At 37.0% G+C, this 17,669-nt stretch overlaps 4 protein-coding genes across 5 annotated transcripts; 1 reads left to right on the top strand and 3 right to left on the bottom strand.

Moving 5' to 3' along the window:
* Positions 1 to 930: 930 nt before the first annotated feature.
* On the bottom strand, positions 931 to 6,969 carry LOC109853357 (transketolase). Of its 2 annotated transcripts, none has more exons than XM_020425429.1 (8): positions 6,772 to 6,969; positions 3,954 to 4,099; positions 3,509 to 3,698; positions 3,204 to 3,438; positions 2,974 to 3,117; positions 2,637 to 2,810; positions 2,338 to 2,553; positions 931 to 2,254 (listed from the first exon to the last, which is right to left on the bottom strand). In XM_020425429.1, the coding sequence occupies exons 1-8, from the start codon at positions 6,876 to 6,878 to the stop codon at positions 1,583 to 1,585; spliced, it is 1,884 nt and encodes a 627-aa protein (XP_020281018.1). In that variant the 5' UTR covers positions 6,879 to 6,969; the 3' UTR covers positions 931 to 1,582. The 2 variants fall into 2 exon arrangements, with proteins under 2 accessions (XP_020281018.1, XP_020281107.1); XM_020425518.1 differs by lacking the exon at positions 6,772 to 6,969 and adding an exon at positions 4,827 to 5,005.
* A 613-nt stretch (positions 6,970 to 7,582) lies between these two features.
* Positions 7,583 to 9,930, top strand: LOC109853454 (POC1 centriolar protein homolog A). The gene is made up of 5 exons (XM_020425642.1): positions 7,583 to 8,538; positions 8,638 to 8,848; positions 8,917 to 9,116; positions 9,222 to 9,506; positions 9,577 to 9,930. Exons 1-5 carry the CDS (start codon positions 8,191 to 8,193, stop codon positions 9,868 to 9,870), a joined length of 1,338 nt encoding a protein of 445 aa, XP_020281231.1. The 5' UTR covers positions 7,583 to 8,190; the 3' UTR covers positions 9,871 to 9,930.
* Positions 9,931 to 10,137: 207 nt separating this feature from the next.
* On the bottom strand, positions 10,138 to 10,918 carry LOC109853520 (copper transport protein ATOX1). The gene is made up of 3 exons (XM_020425770.1): positions 10,811 to 10,918; positions 10,657 to 10,729; positions 10,138 to 10,444 (listed from the first exon to the last, which is right to left on the bottom strand). The coding sequence occupies exons 1-3, from the start codon at positions 10,820 to 10,822 to the stop codon at positions 10,314 to 10,316; spliced, it is 216 nt and encodes a 71-aa protein (XP_020281359.1). The 5' UTR covers positions 10,823 to 10,918; the 3' UTR covers positions 10,138 to 10,313.
* A 413-nt stretch (positions 10,919 to 11,331) lies between these two features.
* On the bottom strand, positions 11,332 to 16,620 carry LOC109864049 (SH2B adapter protein 1). Its single transcript, XM_020444870.1, has 5 exons — positions 16,214 to 16,620; positions 15,006 to 15,898; positions 14,718 to 14,917; positions 14,357 to 14,623; positions 11,332 to 13,271 (listed from the first exon to the last, which is right to left on the bottom strand). Exons 1-5 carry the CDS (start codon positions 16,618 to 16,620, stop codon positions 13,140 to 13,142), a joined length of 1,899 nt encoding a protein of 632 aa, XP_020300459.1. The 3' UTR covers positions 11,332 to 13,139.
* Positions 16,621 to 17,669: the final 1,049 nt, after the last annotated feature.

Here is a 17,669-nt window from a genome sequence, read left to right as displayed (position 1 = left end):
TATAAACGGAAATACTAAAATGTCTATAAATAAGAAAACTAAATATCCCTGTTTCTCAACATGCAGCGGCGTGACAATTTCTCATTTCCGACATCAGGTGGCAACACTTTCCTAGCAACATCTTGTTCGACTTGTGCGCAGATACGAGACTCGTTAGCCGATTACGTGACGAAGAACTTGTTGTGCAGTTATTACGCACGTTTTTTTTTTATTTTTTTTTTAATTGAGACGTAAGTAATTGCGCAGGATTTGTCACGAAAATGTCAAAAATGCGAGATCAGTTTTTTTTGTTATGTTCTAACACTATTTAAGATCTAAATTATTGCAATATGTGAGTTACAAACAGTGATTATATATATGAAAATTACGCGGTAAACCGGGTAGTTACCACGAAGAAGCGCGTCGTAATCTCGCGTACAAAACATGTTATACATTTTCGCTCGCAGCGTTTCTGCACCTTGTACGTTGTCTAATACCTCGTAATATCACGTGGATGAGGCTGGCTGTCAACGTTCTTCTGGCCGACTTGCGGATCCTAAGTGTGATAAATGCCTACAACAGGAATTCATAGCGTAATAACGTTCGCTTTCTTCACACCTTGCACTTTCGCCAACGATTTTTCTTTCGCATACTTTAGTAAAGCGATACCGGCATATATTTTTGTATCGCGCATTTAAAAATAATAAGTTAATTTGCATTCCGAAAGAATTTTTAGACGAAAAAAACTTTTAAATCTTACAAAAAGACACAAACTTCTGCAGAGAAACACATTTTTTAATTAGTTCGAAATAAATATGCAAATCACTGTTTCTTTATTTTCGATACGATATAATTTTTATAACGCATGTAAAAATGTGCGAAAAATGCATGCAAAACTCACAAAACTTCGTATTACACACAAAATTAAAGCGCAAAATTAAAAAGAACAAATTATTTTATATTAAAAGACACTTGGAGTATCTCAAAGATACTTTTATTTTTCCAGTTGGTTTCATATATAAAAGTAGTCCCAAAAACATTTCAATATTTTTCTTATATCTCTTGCAACAAAAACACATTGTATAAACACATTTGTAATATATAAAAACGACAAATATATCGAATGTTCTTAAACTTCCCATCTAGTTTGACCTTCTAGATATTCGTGTAATTCCTTGAGGAATAAACTTCTTGCTTTGTAAAAGTTGTACAAATATTTGCAAAAGTATATATACTTCTATATGTATAAAGTACACGTGTATACAAAGATATGTTTTTCTTATTCAACCATATATGTTCATCAATAATTTTGTTCACGATTAGGTTTGTACATTCAATGAAATAGAATATAGAAACCAGTTAGTTTGTTCAGGTTCAAATTCCCACGTATCACTTTTTTACGTATGACGTATAACGTAGGAAATTGAACTTCACTAAAATTATATCGGTTTCAATTGTTATTATACAGCTCACAGCAAACGTTTTAAAAAAGATGGAATGTTTCACAACGTATACTCCATCGAGATTTTTTGTGCTTTGGAAAAATAAAATTTTATTTGTACATTAACAGCCTCCCGTCGATCTAACCCGCGATCGTGAAACACTAATCTTTCAAGATTTCCTGTACAGCTCCGACAATGCTACGAGCGTTAATACCAAAATTGTCAAGCAGTACTGCGGGCGGACCGGAACGTGGCACGCTCGAAACCGCCAATTTCTTCACTATTACGTTTCTCTCCATGGCGACCGCAGATTGGACCGCTTCGCCTAAACCTCCCTGCGGATAATGATCCTCAACAGTAATAATTCTGCCGCCAACCTCTTTGGCGTTCTTTAAAATCGTTTGCACGTCGATCGGTTTGATCGTGAATGGATCGAGCACACGAATGTTGACTCCGGTCTTGGCTAATTCATCGGCCGCTTTGATCGCTTCGTGTAATGTTACACCGGCGCCGATCACGAGCACCTGATCTTTCGGGGACGATTTGACCACTTTGGCTTTACCAACCGCCAGCGGCTCGTCATTTTTATACAAAACTGCCGTGGCCGGACGAGAAGTACGAACAAAACAGATGCCTTTGGTGTTGGCTGCTAGCTCTATAGCGCGCTCCGTCGATACAGCGTCACTCGGGTAAAATACGGTAGAACCAGGAATCGTGCGGAACATCGCGATATCCTCCAAACCCATCTGCGATGGCCCATCCTCACCGATGGACACGCCACAATGCGAGCCGACGAAGTTTACATTTGTCTGGGATATCGCACCCATGCGAATCTGTAATAACAACCAGTAATGCATTTGCCTATCCTTTTGTAAATACTAGTTGTTCATTTTTACAAATCCGATTTACGTCCTACCTGATCGAAAGCACGTGTGAAGAACGTCGCAAAAGCGGATACAAACGCGATAGTACGATCTCTGCAAGCAGCACCAATTGCGACACCCACAACATTTTGTTCGGCAATAAATCCTTCAATGAATCTAGACGGATCGATCGTTTTTATCTTTTCGGCGTAAGTGGAATTCTTCGTGTCACCATCCAGAGCTATAACTCGAGGATTGTTCTTCGCCAGCTGGAATAAAACGAAACAAAGATTACATTTTACAAAGGTTACATATTACAAATATTGTAATTGGTACACGTTAATGTACAAACTTTCGCAAGAGCAGTTCCGTAAGCCAATCTGGTAGCTACTTGTTCGCCTATTTTGTAGTTCGGAGGTGAAGCTAGCTTAACGTTGCTAATATCTACGACTGGAGCATCATCTACAAGTGGTTTCTGCGGATGTAGCCCGAGAGGACCAGAATTTTTCATAAGTCCAGTCAAATGCTGCAAAATTAGAAAATTAGAAAAAATATGAGATACTCGAATCAAGAATATCAGTGATAATTATTACTATTTATGAATGCTATTATACTGCATTAATATATAATATGTTAACACATATAATAGTATTAATATATAATGTTATTAATATATAATGTTAACATACCTGAATAACTTCATTCGCCTTGTTCCCCAGAGGTTTACCGTGCCAGTTTTCCAGATCTTCAATTTGAGGGAAATTTTTACCCTTGAAAGTCTTAGCTAAGATGGCAGTAGGACGTTCTTTTGTATTTTGTGCTTCGTGAAAAGCCTAAAATCCAAAACAAATCTTAACAATACACAAGTTTTATCTAAAGTAACACATACACATACGATTGATACAATCGTCGAACTTACTTTTGCTAATTCTTCAACATCATGACCATCTACAACTAAAGCATTGAAGCCAAAGGCCTCTAGTCTTTTGCGATAAACTTCCATGTTGTGCTGCAGCGAGGTAGGATCGCTCTGTCCTAGACGATTAATGTCAAAAATGGCACAAAGATTGTCCAACTTGTAGTAGGACGAAAAATGGAGAGCTTCCCAAATGGAACCTTCTGCTGCTTCTCCGTCACCAATCAAACAGTACACACTATACAATAGATTGTATTGTTATAAATGGAAACTGTATTATTAGTCGGATGTTTATCTAAACATCGTACCGATAACTGGACTTGTCGTAATTCTTTCCGACGTAGGCCATGCCTGCAGCAACTGAAAGACCTTGTCCTAATGAGCCAGTTCCTACGTCTATAAAATTAAGTCTTGGCGTAGGATGTCCTTCGAGATCGCTATCAAATTTTCTCAAGTTTAATAATTCGCTGGTCGGGAACAAACCAGCTTCCGCCCAAGCTACAACAATGAAGAATAATTAAAATGTATTGATAAAGATAAATATTTATTGTTTTTTTTATCACTACATATATTCAATAAAATATGATATATCATAAATAGATAATATCATTTACGATAGTATCCCGATTGAATATTAATTTTTTGTTAATATATATGAAATTATGTAATTAATATAATATCGAGATTTATATGTAATATTATTGATACGCAATATAATAATTATTAATGTATTGTAGCATTGCAAAAGTCTACCTGCATAAAGAATCGGAGCCGCGTGGCCTTTACTGAGAACGAATCTATCGGATGACGGATCACGTGGTGACGATACTTTGTAACGCATTGTATGGAAAAAGAGAACGGACATAATTTCTGCCATTGACGAACATGATGTTGGATGTCTAGAAAAACAATATAAATACATAGAAATAAGAAAATAATTTAATATGTTTATTTCTATTGACTAATAAAAAATATTTTAATATGATAATTTAAATTCGAACAACATGTTATTTTGTTCTCGGAAATTGCTTCATATCAGTAACTTCGCGTTCACGTAATCGAATGAGATATCCGCATTAAGAATAATCTTCTATCATTACGAGGTCAAATAGAAAGTATTGGAATATATTTTCGAATACCACTTTCGAGGTCACGAAAACAGTGTTACGATACGATAATGAATGATAAACGTTTATTACAAAATATGTTCCGTGAGATCTACTTTATCTACTATATATGTCCCCACTCTATTCTGTAATTTTATTTAAATATTATTCTCTTTATAAATGCACAGTTTACTTATATAACTTTAGATACATTTGTTATCCAGAAAATACTGATAACAAGTTTTTCTATACGTGTAAACTGAATACACGTTTGTTTCATGAAATATCCATTAATTAATAATCTGTTTCATATAAGTTTTACAATTTGCTACAATGATCCAAATTTTTTTTATAATCTGCTATATTAAGTATCAATTGAATAATAATCTTGAAAAGTAGCACTTTGTTACAACTTGACTTAATGTTTAAATATTAGAGACAATATCCGGGAAGTCTGATGTTTGCGAGGACACGAAGTCAATGTGTGATGATTAAAGAGGATTTAATATTGTCGTTATACCCGCTTTTTGATGCTTCAGTCGAACGCACGGAATCAATGCGTAGCCTATTGGCCATATCTTGGAGCTTTTCCATGTTCTTGTCTCGTACTATTTTGATTTGAATTAGCCGAGTCTGAAACCGTAGTCAACAAAACGAGCGTTCGATCGCGACTGCCGCGGCACGAGAATTTCGACAAATGAACCAACTGCGCCCGAGTATGCTCCCTACCTCGTTCATTCATCGTCACGACGACAACGTGTACATATATAGGGTGACTCGAGATACAACATATAATATCAAATGGAATAGAATACATATTTTAAACAACTTTTTTTTTTCATATTGACTTCACTGTTTCGAAAGTTCAATAATTTTGGATAAATGACGATTGTACTTTGAACATTTATTCACAAAGGAATATCTATAAATGCTTGCGTCATATGCAACTTCTATACAGACTTTTTCACTAAACATCACGCATCAGCATTTCAAATATATTCAAGAAACACGCGCGTCTTATGTAACGGTTTTTTTCCTATTTTTTTTTTTAAGGAAAAGAAAAGACTTATATGTACATATATTTATAATCTTTATTCTCCAAATTTCATGCGTAATGACGTTTATGAAAATTTGATCGCTCGTATATTCGCGTTGCGCTAAGATTGTACAGAAAGTATTCGCTAAGAAACTTAGTGCATTGCTATTATCATATTTCCTTTGCGTCGCGTGACCTCTGCGATAATGCAAACACCGCTAACTTCACTTATATTGTCTATTTTGTGCGGTGAAACAAAATGAAAAATCTTCGTTAATGGACTCTTAATTGACGAGAGACAATATTACTCCAGTCAGTTCGTTTTTGCACAAGATACACATATATATATACGCATAATTTATCTTTGCTGTTGTTGCATAATCGAAGATCGATCGTGTGTTAAATATTTGTACATTACTAAGAGTTTGTAATTAGAATGTTAATTGTAAGCACTGAAGTTACTTTGTATACTTGAATTGTCTTCGTTTCACAAGAAAACATCGTTACGTCATTAATAAAGTAAAGAAATTAGTAAATAAAATTGGTTCGATAAAACTTCGAAGATAACTAATTGTAAGATCGCGAGTTACAGCACGTGAGAAATTTGCTAACAGTCTCGGTTCCCGTGTCGAAAGACGAGTAGATAGTTAATTAATGAGCTAGCAGTTTCCTGAAGTAGATCGTCGCAACGATCCTGCAACGGCACGTTAAAACAAAATCAGAAAATCTTACCAATGAATTTTAATTTGTCTTGGCAGAATATATACAAATGTATAATAAACTATACTTCAGAAATAAATAACAAAAGCACTCGAACATTCGAGTGAAACTGCTGAATTTGCATTTTGAACAGTTTTCGCGTTATTGCATTTTGACCCGCGGTAATAAATTAGATTCAGCACGTTACACGTAACTGGCGTGATACACTTATCAAGAATTACGACGTGAGGTCATAAATATATGTGCAGAAATAAAGTGAAAAATAAAGATACAAAGTTTCTCTCTCTACAAAATAGCATAAATCTCTAACTTATCGATAGCACGCAAAGTGCATAATCGAACGTTACCGCACAGTAGACGTTTTTTTAGTTCCTTATACACGTTCTCTTTCCTTCTCCAAGAAAAAAAAAACAAATAAAAATGACGAAAGCTGGAAGTGTCATAATATGACGCGGCTGAAAAGAAAAAAAAAAAAACCGTGATATCTCGTTGAAGCGCGACGGTCACGTCAATCGATAGTGTTCCGCGCGAATTTCCGAACTTGCGCGATTACACAATTATCGCATAATCGCGTGACACGTTTCTTGCTTATCATCATTGTCCGAGAGCGACATAGTGGTCTCACTTGCCGGTGGCAGTCGTTGGGTAACCGCGCTCGTTATCACCGCCGTTAATAGACGGCGAGAGAGGAAAAAAACCATCCGCTTACCCGGATTTACTGGCTTGCGTGGCCTCGATCGAGTGAATTCTCAACTTGATCGCGATATCCCGCAACTCCTGAATTGTCTTCGATTCCGGCTTGTGGTAGTTCGCCATTTTTCGTCCCTCGTGGGTGCGTGCCTGCGTACGTACGTACGTTCGATGATGCCTCGTGGCTTTTTCGACGAGCCCCGCAAAAATGCTAGAATGCGCGCGCAAGAAGCATGCAACAAGTAGATGAATTGGGCGCGAGACGAGCGCAGCTCTCGGTCGGCCGCGACAACACTCGGCCATAGAACAATAATTTATAGAGATATTAAATAAAATACACATATATACACACGCTTGATCCATTTTCAAAATTTATAATTTTTAGACTTCAATCGTCTCTGAGATCTGATTGAATTACACGCAAATCGCGTGTCGTTCTTTTTTTTGAATTTTCTGCGAACAGAGAGACTGAGAGCGGTCAGAGCCATATGAAAAACTGTAATAGCTTTTCCGATTCTTAAGCTAGCGTTATGTCCATGGGTGATGCACATTGGAACTATGTAGCGACGTCCACGAGCGACTTGTCGTGTGCAATGTCCAACCGTGGAACTTGTTCTATTCCGTGCTATGTGCGGTGAAGGCCGAAGCACAGACTTTTGCATAACGCATAACGCATATGATCGTTTTCATCCCTACTTCTTGTTCTAGAAAGCTTTGATTGGTTGATTCTCTTATGTTTAACGCGTTATGCATTATGAAAAAGTATGCGCTCCGGTCTTTAACGATCTGCACGAACAGTACGCTGAGGAGTGGGGGTTTTTTTCGCGTCCCGTCGGAGGGACGATCCGCAGAACGGACGAATTTGCGTCGATCCGCGGACCTTTCTTTGAAAAGACAATAGAGGAGAAACCGCTCTTCTTGTTTAGTTTAATCCCCTGTGCCTGCACTGCGAATTTGTGACGCGCTGTATACCTGCTATTCTAGATGTCGCTGTGCATTTTGCGCACATGCGTTGCGAAACAACACTGTTTTACCGCGCAAAATACGAACAATGTACAATTGAATTAAAACACTAGTGTTGTAAAATTTGTAATTTGCAACCTGGAACTTCGCGCGTTTGCTCAGGATTGAAGTGTGACCTTGATCCAATTATCGCGAGTATAAATATAATCAAAGATATATCTGCTGTCACATGTTACGCGCGGCAAGTAGCGACAGGTAATCGATCAGTTTGTCTTTTTTTCTTGTGAAATTTTAACCGTCAAAAATATCGAGGTTTTTGACGTGTAAACACAAAGATCTTTTATTTATTCTTAAAAAATATCGGCACTGGGAAAGTATTCCTTTTATGCGCGAATCTCTTTACGGACAAATCCGTAATTAAAAAACATTGGCGAGATTATCGGTGAAAAAGATATTACGACAATAATCAGAAGAAATGATAGAGACCGCCTATGATCCCACATTCGAAAGGCACTTTAAAGGACACAAGGATAAAATCACGGCTTTGTGCTTTCATCCCAATGGCGCTCAACTGGTGTCAAGCAGTCTGGACAAAACACTATTGGTATGGAACTTGAAGGAGTCGACGCGAGCTTATAGATTTCTAGCTCACAAAGACGGTATTTTGGATGTGTGTTACGCACCGTCCGGAGAGGTCGTAGCCAGTGCCTCGAAAGACAGATCGGTGAGAATTTGGGTTCCCAAAGTCACGGGACAATCACTGGACTTTAGAGCTCACAGTTTTGCTGTGAGATCGGTACAGTTTAGTCCTGATGGAGAAAAGGTAATGTTCTTTAATTATTATTCACATGTATATTTGTCACTGTAGAAGTAGTTTATTCATTTTCTGAATAATATTCGTAATTTCTTATATTGTGTTCAGTTGGTTACTGCGTCGGATGACAAAAATATAAAGCTGTGGATGGTGTGTCAGAGAAGATTTCTCACGTCATTTACTGGACACACAAATTGGGTACGATGCGCAAAATTTTCTCCAAACGGCCGACTCTTGGTATCCTGTAGTGATGATAAGACAATAAAAGTATGGGATATTATCAGTGGACAATGCATTAAGACCTTTAATGAACTGAAAGGTTTGTTTCAAGCGTACTTAAAGCATACAATGTTAAGATTGTTTGCAAGTAAAATTCTGCTTCATCAGGACCTGCTACATACGTGGACTTCCATCCAAGTGGTGCAGCTATTGGATCAGCAAATGTGGCTGCATGTATCAAGTTGTATGACTTGAGAGCAGGTTCTTTGTATCAGCATTATGCTGCTCATAAGGAGCCTGTCAACATGATCAAGTTTCATCCAAAAGGAAACTTTATGTTAACAGCTTCTGATGATTCCACAATGAAGGTACAACTTTTTGTAACTTTTTATAATTAAAACTAATATCTTGATATCTCATTGCATCTATCTGCACATGTCTTGTTTGAGTATTAACAAAAATATCTTTGCTAGGTTTTAGATTTGCTAGAAGGCCGACCTATTTATACTCTCAAAGGACATATAGGCAGTATAACATCAGTGTCGTTCACACAAGATGGTGATTTCTTTGCTTCCGGTGGTGCAGATCGACAAGTCTTGATCTGGAAGTCTAACTTTTGCAAAACTGATGACATAGCTAAAAGGATTCCCAGACAGTTTTTAGCATCTCCTGTTCGAAAACAGAAGTTAGACGATGTGGAAAAATCAGTAGATAGTAACAGATACGAAAATGTGCAAGAAAAGGAGGAAAAACAAGAAGTAATAAATAGAACAAAGGTGAGAAAAAAGTGTTATATATTGAGAATTAATTAATTTTGTATTATTTCAGTATTTATCAGATACACTGGAAGAGTTGAGTCTAGATTCTGATAGAAGTCACTGCAAGGAACCTGTAGCTGAATTGTCAAACAAAAAGATCGAAGTGATCAACACAAGGAATATTAAATCACGTAAAAGAGATCGTGTAGCAAATGTGCTACATGATCAGGAAGATAAAACATTCTCAGCACATTCTAGTCAGTCTGAAGTGAAAACACTTCGTGATCAAGTACAATCATTAAATCATACTGTGAACATCTTAGAGCACCGTTTGACAGTATTAGAAGCAGCGATTAAAAAATAAATTGTAATGTTTTATTATTAATTTATAATCAGTAATTATTTAACATGTGTGAATATGTACGTGTATGTGTGTGTGTGTGCATGCAACAGAGTAATATTTATATTTTTCAAAAAGTGTGGATTTTATATATGATAACTTAATAACATTACAGTTTGTTGATGTAGAGTTTAATGTGAGAATATTCCTTTCAAGACATTTTATATAAATAATACTCTTTGATATAAGTGTGACAATGTGTGATATTACAAATTACAAAAAACTACAGTCTGTATTACAAAAGATACTTAAATTTTTTTATTGTGGAAAAGATTTTAAGTAGTTTTGTACTTTGTATACAAACATAAATAAAGTATGAGTTTTTTTACAGAAACTATATAAAACAAAAAATAGCTTTTATATATATATTAACAGCACCCAATTCAGTCATAATATTCCACAAGTTTTTAGTTTTGTGTTCCCAAGTATTGGCACTTTTTCCCTGTTTTTTTAAGTATCTCCAATATTTCATCTGAATCAAGTGTGGTGGTCACAGTTACTTTTTGTTCTTGAAGGTTTATCTTGAATTCATTAATACCTATATACGATACATAATAAATTTAGAATTAAAATAATACTTTTGTACTACAAGACAGCTTCGTTTGTAACCTCACTTTATACATACGACAAGTTTTATGAGTTAGAGATATTTTTGAAGAAATACAACCAAGATATACTTACGAACATATATAAATTGTTTCGAGATAAATTTTTCTCGAGATCACAAACGGTTTTATACATTATACACACCTTTTTTCTTTAGCACATTCTGCACCGCATTCGAACACCCTTCGCAAGTCATTTCGACACCAAATTCGTGCACCTGTTTGGTAAAATATATCACATATAGTTAAAATATTTCATTTTCATGCATTTCTAACGTAAGAATTTATTTTATTGTTACCTTAGCTGCCATAATAACGACAATACTTGTGCAGATCTATACGTGACAAGTGTCTTCAACAGTAATGTACAGTGATGAAAGAATATGAGATATACTATATGTATGAAAATCTTATCTCTTGAAGTAATAAAAGATAATATATCTTAAATTTATCTTATATGTGTTAAGTTTTCCTTAAATAATCAATGTTCTTTGAAACAACAGATAAATTTTATGTTTGATGAAAATAATTGTTTTTGTTTCTAACAAAAAATATAAACTTTTATATAAGTACATTTAGTACACAAGCATGAAACATGATATTCATTATATCGACTTTATATAAAATTGACGTTTTTTTTTTGAAAAACTGTAGTATCTAGAAAAACTGTTGAAGAAAATTTCTTTTTGTTAAACATATATACACAGAATAGAAGGAGTAGAATAATTATGATTATTATAGCGGAAAAACATTTTTTGTAAGAAAATATCACACCTTTTTGATAAATTCTTTTCAGACTAATAAACACGCTATGTGTGTTATAAATAATTAAAAGCAACATATATGTATACACATATGTATATATACATATATATATATGTGTATAGACAACCATGAGAATTGCCAGGAGGAAATCCAGTATTTATTTTCATCTTGCATCTTAACATAAGAGGTAAAAAACTATTACGGTTGAATGGCTATTGTCTCTGTATATTCAAAAACTTCTGCCTCTTATTGTAACTGCGAGTACAGAAAAAGGCCAAGCTATACATTCTACTTAACAGTATTTTGCGATTGTGTTGTAACCGAAACATGAATTCGTGACACACAGTTTTTCCAGATCGACATTTTGAAAACTTCTATGATTCTTTCTGTTTCAGTGTCGCGACACAAAACTTTTATTTATACCATTGCCAATAACAAACATTTGTTTTCATATGGATTTTTTTACGGGTTTCAAGAACATAAACTGACACGGACGGAAATGGGATTATTGGATGTCTGTGCAAATGAAAGATTTTATCACAGTAATAAGTTCGGCTCATACTGAGAATATCTGCTCATTCTACAAATCGGATACTTTGTCGATCATTGCTCTTTCTTTCTCTCTCTCTCTCTCTCTATCATACACGTACCGATCATTCATACATTTATCTATAATATAATTTTGCACATACACTCAAGTTGCTCTCAATACAATACCAGCAATAATTCTTAGTCATTACACGCAGTTTAATATATCTTTCGATGCGCTTATATCGAATACAGCATTCCATATATTTTTCTTTCAGGGATCATACATGAAATCATACTTACTTCGATTTATGCAGAATCATAATACGGTTATATCCTTCTCTCACGTTATCTCACTTTCTGCATTTGTTTTGTTTTTTTTCTTTTTTGTTTATTTGTTCGAACAAATAAGGAAAATTTATACATTGACGAGCACTGCAATATATCTGATACGTATCGCAGCGTGATTTTACGCTTATCGATGATTAAGATGCGATCTATTATACTCGACAAAGCATCGAGACTAGCAACAATGGCTGAAATGCAATTTTGTGTACAACAGATTTGTAATTGACGAAGCGGGGCTTGCTATCTTAACTTTGGCGTACTTGTCGAGTTTTCCGAGGAACAACGGGGACATTGCGTATATGGCAGTTCGGAGGATATTATTGTTGTTTTCCCCCACAATTGCGTACATGTGGCATGCATGTATCTTATCTAATTATATTATATATACATATATATACACACATTATAAATTAGTTAAGCGAGGTTTGTTTTAGGTCCTCTTAAAATATATCTATTTCTTTAGTAAAAATACAGGAGGAGGCCGTTATTATGTATATATAATTTCCGACAAATCGTAGATAAATATCAACGTGCAAAAGGGAGGTCCGTGGAAAATACATTATGGGAACGGGATTATAATTTGGGGAGATATATATATATATATATAATTTGTGCACAATTATTACAAAATTATTGCTAACTGAGACTCGGTTTGTTCAAGAATCTATTTCTATTTCTTATTATTCGATGTAAATGCAATGTTTTTGCAAAACATGTTTCCTCATAAATCATAAATATATAAACATCGAAATATAGAACGCAGGAGTAAAAGTTGATTGGAAGATTAGTTGCTTCAAAGAAATGCAATTTCTTTTTGTACTAGGTAAAGTGATGCGCTTTGTTTAAAACACAAATGGTTAACAGCATGACGCAATTATGGAAAATAAAAAACTTCTACGATTACTTTTCTATCGTATCAATTCAAGTTCGCGGTCCGTCGAATTAACTGGATCGTGGCTTGGATGGTGGATTAACGTGCGTCCAGCATTAGAGAAAACTGTAAGTGTTCTGTACCGCTCTGCCCATTGCAGCCAAGGCCATTTGCTCAGCAATAATTCTTTGTTCTAGTCTCTCCAACGATTCCACACGCGTTCGTATAGAACCGCCATACGTGCGTACCTATTTTATTAATATTTCATAAGTTCTTCTTCATATATATATATATATGTATATATACATGTATAAATTCTTAATTTTATTATACAGTTTTTTTATGTTAGGAATTTCTCTAAAATGAATTTAACTGAATTTATGATTTTTTAACTGAAATAAAATGTACGCGCAAGATATCAAACAAAATTTGTCGACAGTGTCAAGACAATTTATATCTTAAAAACTATCGACAAGAATTGTCTAACAGCCTGCACAAAATACGTAAGCAAACAAGACACGTCCACACAATTTTAATATTAGATATATATAGTTTTAATATCATATATAACATAATTGATTTGATAAATTAAGAGTTTTGTATTCTATATCAAATATATATAAAAATCTCGTTCTAAAAGATATACAGGAAATGAAAAAAAAATCAATATTTAATTTAAATAATAAATTTCTGGACGTTTCCATATTGCTTAATATTTGTAAACTTCAAACAAATGAATTTCTTGCAACATCTAGCAAAACAAATTGAAAAAAAAAGTTTCACGCAGAAGCGAGCTCCTTATCCCACGGTCATGTTTTTTTTGGAATATATGTTTCAAACACATATACCAAATCTTTGAAAGAATTTTATTACATAAAGAGAAATTTACTTATTTAAATGAATGATATACAAATTTAACATCCAAGACAATTATTGTTTAAAATAATAAATAAATAAAAATATTACTGTATTACAACCTAATATATCTCAAATATGAGGAAATTAGAAAAAATATAAACATAAGGAATTTTGTAACACAATATAATTATGGTTTTTTTTTCGTAATTTTTTGAACATATTACACATTACACATATAACAAATATTAGATAATTAGTGAGAAGAATACATAATTAAGTCGCATTCATAATTTTGTATATCAATCTGTACAAAATTTCCATCAAATTTACAGCAAATTTCTTGTCCTGCATCATCGATCGTACGATAAATACGGACGCTTTAGCTACTCACTGTCTGTAGATTAGACTTCAGACTGTGGGTGTTGGCCACTCGCGATCACACAAGAGGAGTTAGACTTCCACTGCAGACTCTTACTTCTCTGGGCTCCAGAGGCTGGGCTGCCGGAGGTCTCCTCTCTTGTGGCTGTTGCTGCACGTGCGCGCCACTCGCCATGTTATGATGTCCTGTTCGCGACGCGTGGTTCGACGCCACTACGAATTCCGTTAAAGTAACATCCGCTGTACCGCCAGACTCGAGGGGTATCGCGTTCTGGCGAAAATGTTCAAGCATATCAAATATCGCAGGAAAGCATAGATGTTGGACTCGACAATGACCTTGATCATTCAGCGTCATCCGTAAATGCTGCAACAAAAGGACATATATAAAATTAATAAAAATAATTTTACTGTTATTTATTCACATTTGATTGAAAGTTGGAAACAATGTCTGTATTTACTTTTGCTCTTCCTTGAAAATTAAATGTTAACACAAATTCGCCTTTCCTAGTTTCGCTCTGTCGAACCAGGAACACACCATGACCATCAGCTGCACTATGTAACACAAGCTGCGCGGCGTCTGAGCGAGGGAGGGTGCCATGAAACCATGGGTATTCACGTAAACTACTCGATAAATCTAGCTCGCCTTCATTAGCTGGCACTGTAAGCAAGTGAATACATAAATTTATCGTGACTAACTTATTCTACATAACATTAATTTGTATAATTCAAACAGGTTTTATTCTCACTTTGTTCTATTTCTTGCTGAGAGGAACATAATTCTAGATTACTACTGCTGCGCATACGAAGTCTCGGAGGTAATTCGGGCGGATTGCCCTGCACGTCGTCTCCATGTTCGTGACTAACGGATCGGAAAGTCTTGCTCGCTGAATTGGCGCGCAATCGATCGCTATCGGATCCGACAGTCAGCGAACCGTGGACCAGAGAATCTCCCAGAGAGTCACCCGGACCGGAGCCGGAAACGCTTGAGCTTTGCTGTACCGTTCGCATACAATATCTGATCGTCGCCAGCCACGATTTCATGTCGTTCGAATCGTGCGCTTCTATGACAAATTCCATGCTTTGCGTCTTCAAAACAAACGTGTTCTCGTGATCCGGCATCTCGAGCGCGGTGGTTTCCCGCGCCTCCGTTAATGCCGAGCAGAAAACACCGCTCCGCGGCTTTACTGCTTTTGGTGGAGAATAAAACTCCAGCATGTATCCGCCAATAGCTTTTATTAAAGCGAGTCGCGACTTTTCCCATTTTTGCGTCCCGTCTATATTCTCTCCCATCAGGGAATTGACAATTCCCTCTTTTCTGCATTCTACCACAATTTTCGACAACTTGGCCTTGGAGTGTTTTTCCTTGCGGTTGCTATGTTCACTATGGGAAAGTTCGACCTCGTCGCTCTGCTGCTTATGGAAGAAACCCTTGCCCTTTTTGAGACCTTTAAAGGACAATCTGCGGAAGAAAGGTTTATGGGCAGGTTTTGGCGATACTGCATCCCCTTCATGTTCAGAATAGTCACTGAATTCTTCATGTGACGATGCACGCACTGGTGCATTGATAGCATTCTGGTTTGTAAGATTTGTATCTCTTTCATTAACTGTTGCACTTCTAGTATCATGCAGCGATATCGATCTAAAAGCAAACGCATAAGAAAATATATATTTAAAAATAGAATATTAGTATTTTTTTAATTAATTTGTTAATTACATAGATCGTACAGATTTTTCGACAATTCGAATTTTTAATGTTAAAAACTGTACACAAAGTCAAATTTTTTCTAGCATAAGTTATTTGACAATGTCAAGCATATACGTGGTACAGATCAAACAAATTATTTCAATATCTTTTCCGTACATAAAAGGTTAATGATCTCTACTACACAACAATAACAAAGATAACACAACAAAAAAACAAGGTAAAAGTTCATACAACTTTGGCCAAACGCACCTCACGCTTTGACGCAAGTATTCGCTCTCGAAGTGCTCGCAGAAGCTTTCGACGAACTTTCGTAGGAAGTCACGATGCGAGAAATTGGCGCGGGCGCACTCGGGCAGATTCAGACTGACGTACGTGCAAAACGCCTTGGCGAAGTCGGACGCCGAGGCGCGGGCGTGTCTCTCACAGAACTCGACCCAGCCAGCCGCTGTGTCGGGCGACACGGCGGTCGCCGTAGACGACGTGGCCGTTGTCGTCGTAGCCGGTGCCGCTGCCGACGCCGCCGCCGTCGTCGTCGTTGACGCAGTCGCCGTAATGGTTGTCGTTGTCGTTGCCGTCGAAACCGCTGTCACCGTCGTGCTTCCCGTGGGCGATATCGCGGTGCTCGGTATCGGCGTGCTCGCGGTGTAAACACTCATTACCGGCGTCTGGCTCGCGAAGGGGGCGGAAGAACTCCCCCCCCTGTGCCGCCGCCACCACCACCACCGCCGCCGCCGTCGTCGCCAGCCGTCGCCCTCCACTCTCACCCGCCGTCCCGCCGATAGGATCGCCGCCGCGATTCTTTCACGATTGCCAATGTCGTTGCTGCTGATGAGGAAGGATACGTATACGAGCGCGCGTTTTAAACATATCACACCCCTCTTCGGCCGCTCGCTACACACGTCTACCCACGTCTACCGTAAACTAAACTGCTGAATGGCCACGGCGTAGCGGTCGTCGAGTATAGAGTATCACACTGGAGTTGGCAATGAAAGAGGGGGAAAGAAGTAAAAGGGAGGATACGTCAGCTCGAGAACGTTGATACGATCCTGCGTGAAATTCGGTGGAATCGACTCGAAAGACCCAACTCACTGTGGAGAGTTTCGATTTGGTTGATTGACGCGAATTAATATACTCTATTATTAGTATACTCTATTATTTTTCTTTCTATTTTAGCACATTATCTCATTCCGCGTAGTACAGGGAAAGAACCGACGACTGGAACTTATGACTGGAATTCGGAGCATTCGATTTAAAGAATGTCCTTTTCACTAATAAACCTCACTGATCACTCACCATGCGTCTACCTGCGTACAACTAGTTTTCTTTCTTTTCTTCCATCCGTATGTCCTTACACACATACATACACACACACACACACACTCTTTCTTTCTCCGTCTCCCTCCCTCGCCCTCTTTGCAACCCGCTGCCGGGTAAACGATAGTGATCGGCAGCGACGACGGTGACCCAGAGATGCCAGTTCGTGGACTTAGTAAGCATTCAGCATCAAGTGTGCGCTCGGCGCTTCGGCCAATGGTTGGCCAACCACACGGACACACGGCGTCAAAAATTCGCGGAGTAGGCGCGGGGATCGGAGGGCAAGCGGGGGGGTTCCTCGTAGCGCCAACGGGCGCCGTACGAACTAAGTAGTAGTCCACAACTACGTCGTGTCGATAATGTAACTATTCTTCTTTATTATTTTCTTCTC

Source organism: Pseudomyrmex gracilis, unplaced genomic scaffold (genome assembly GCF_002006095.1).
Source record: "Pseudomyrmex gracilis isolate BER0280 unplaced genomic scaffold, ASM200609v1 scaffold_0, whole genome shotgun sequence".
Classification (NCBI taxonomy): Eukaryota; Metazoa; Arthropoda; class Insecta; order Hymenoptera; family Formicidae; genus Pseudomyrmex; species Pseudomyrmex gracilis.
This window is presented reverse-complemented; position numbering and strand designations above follow the sequence as displayed.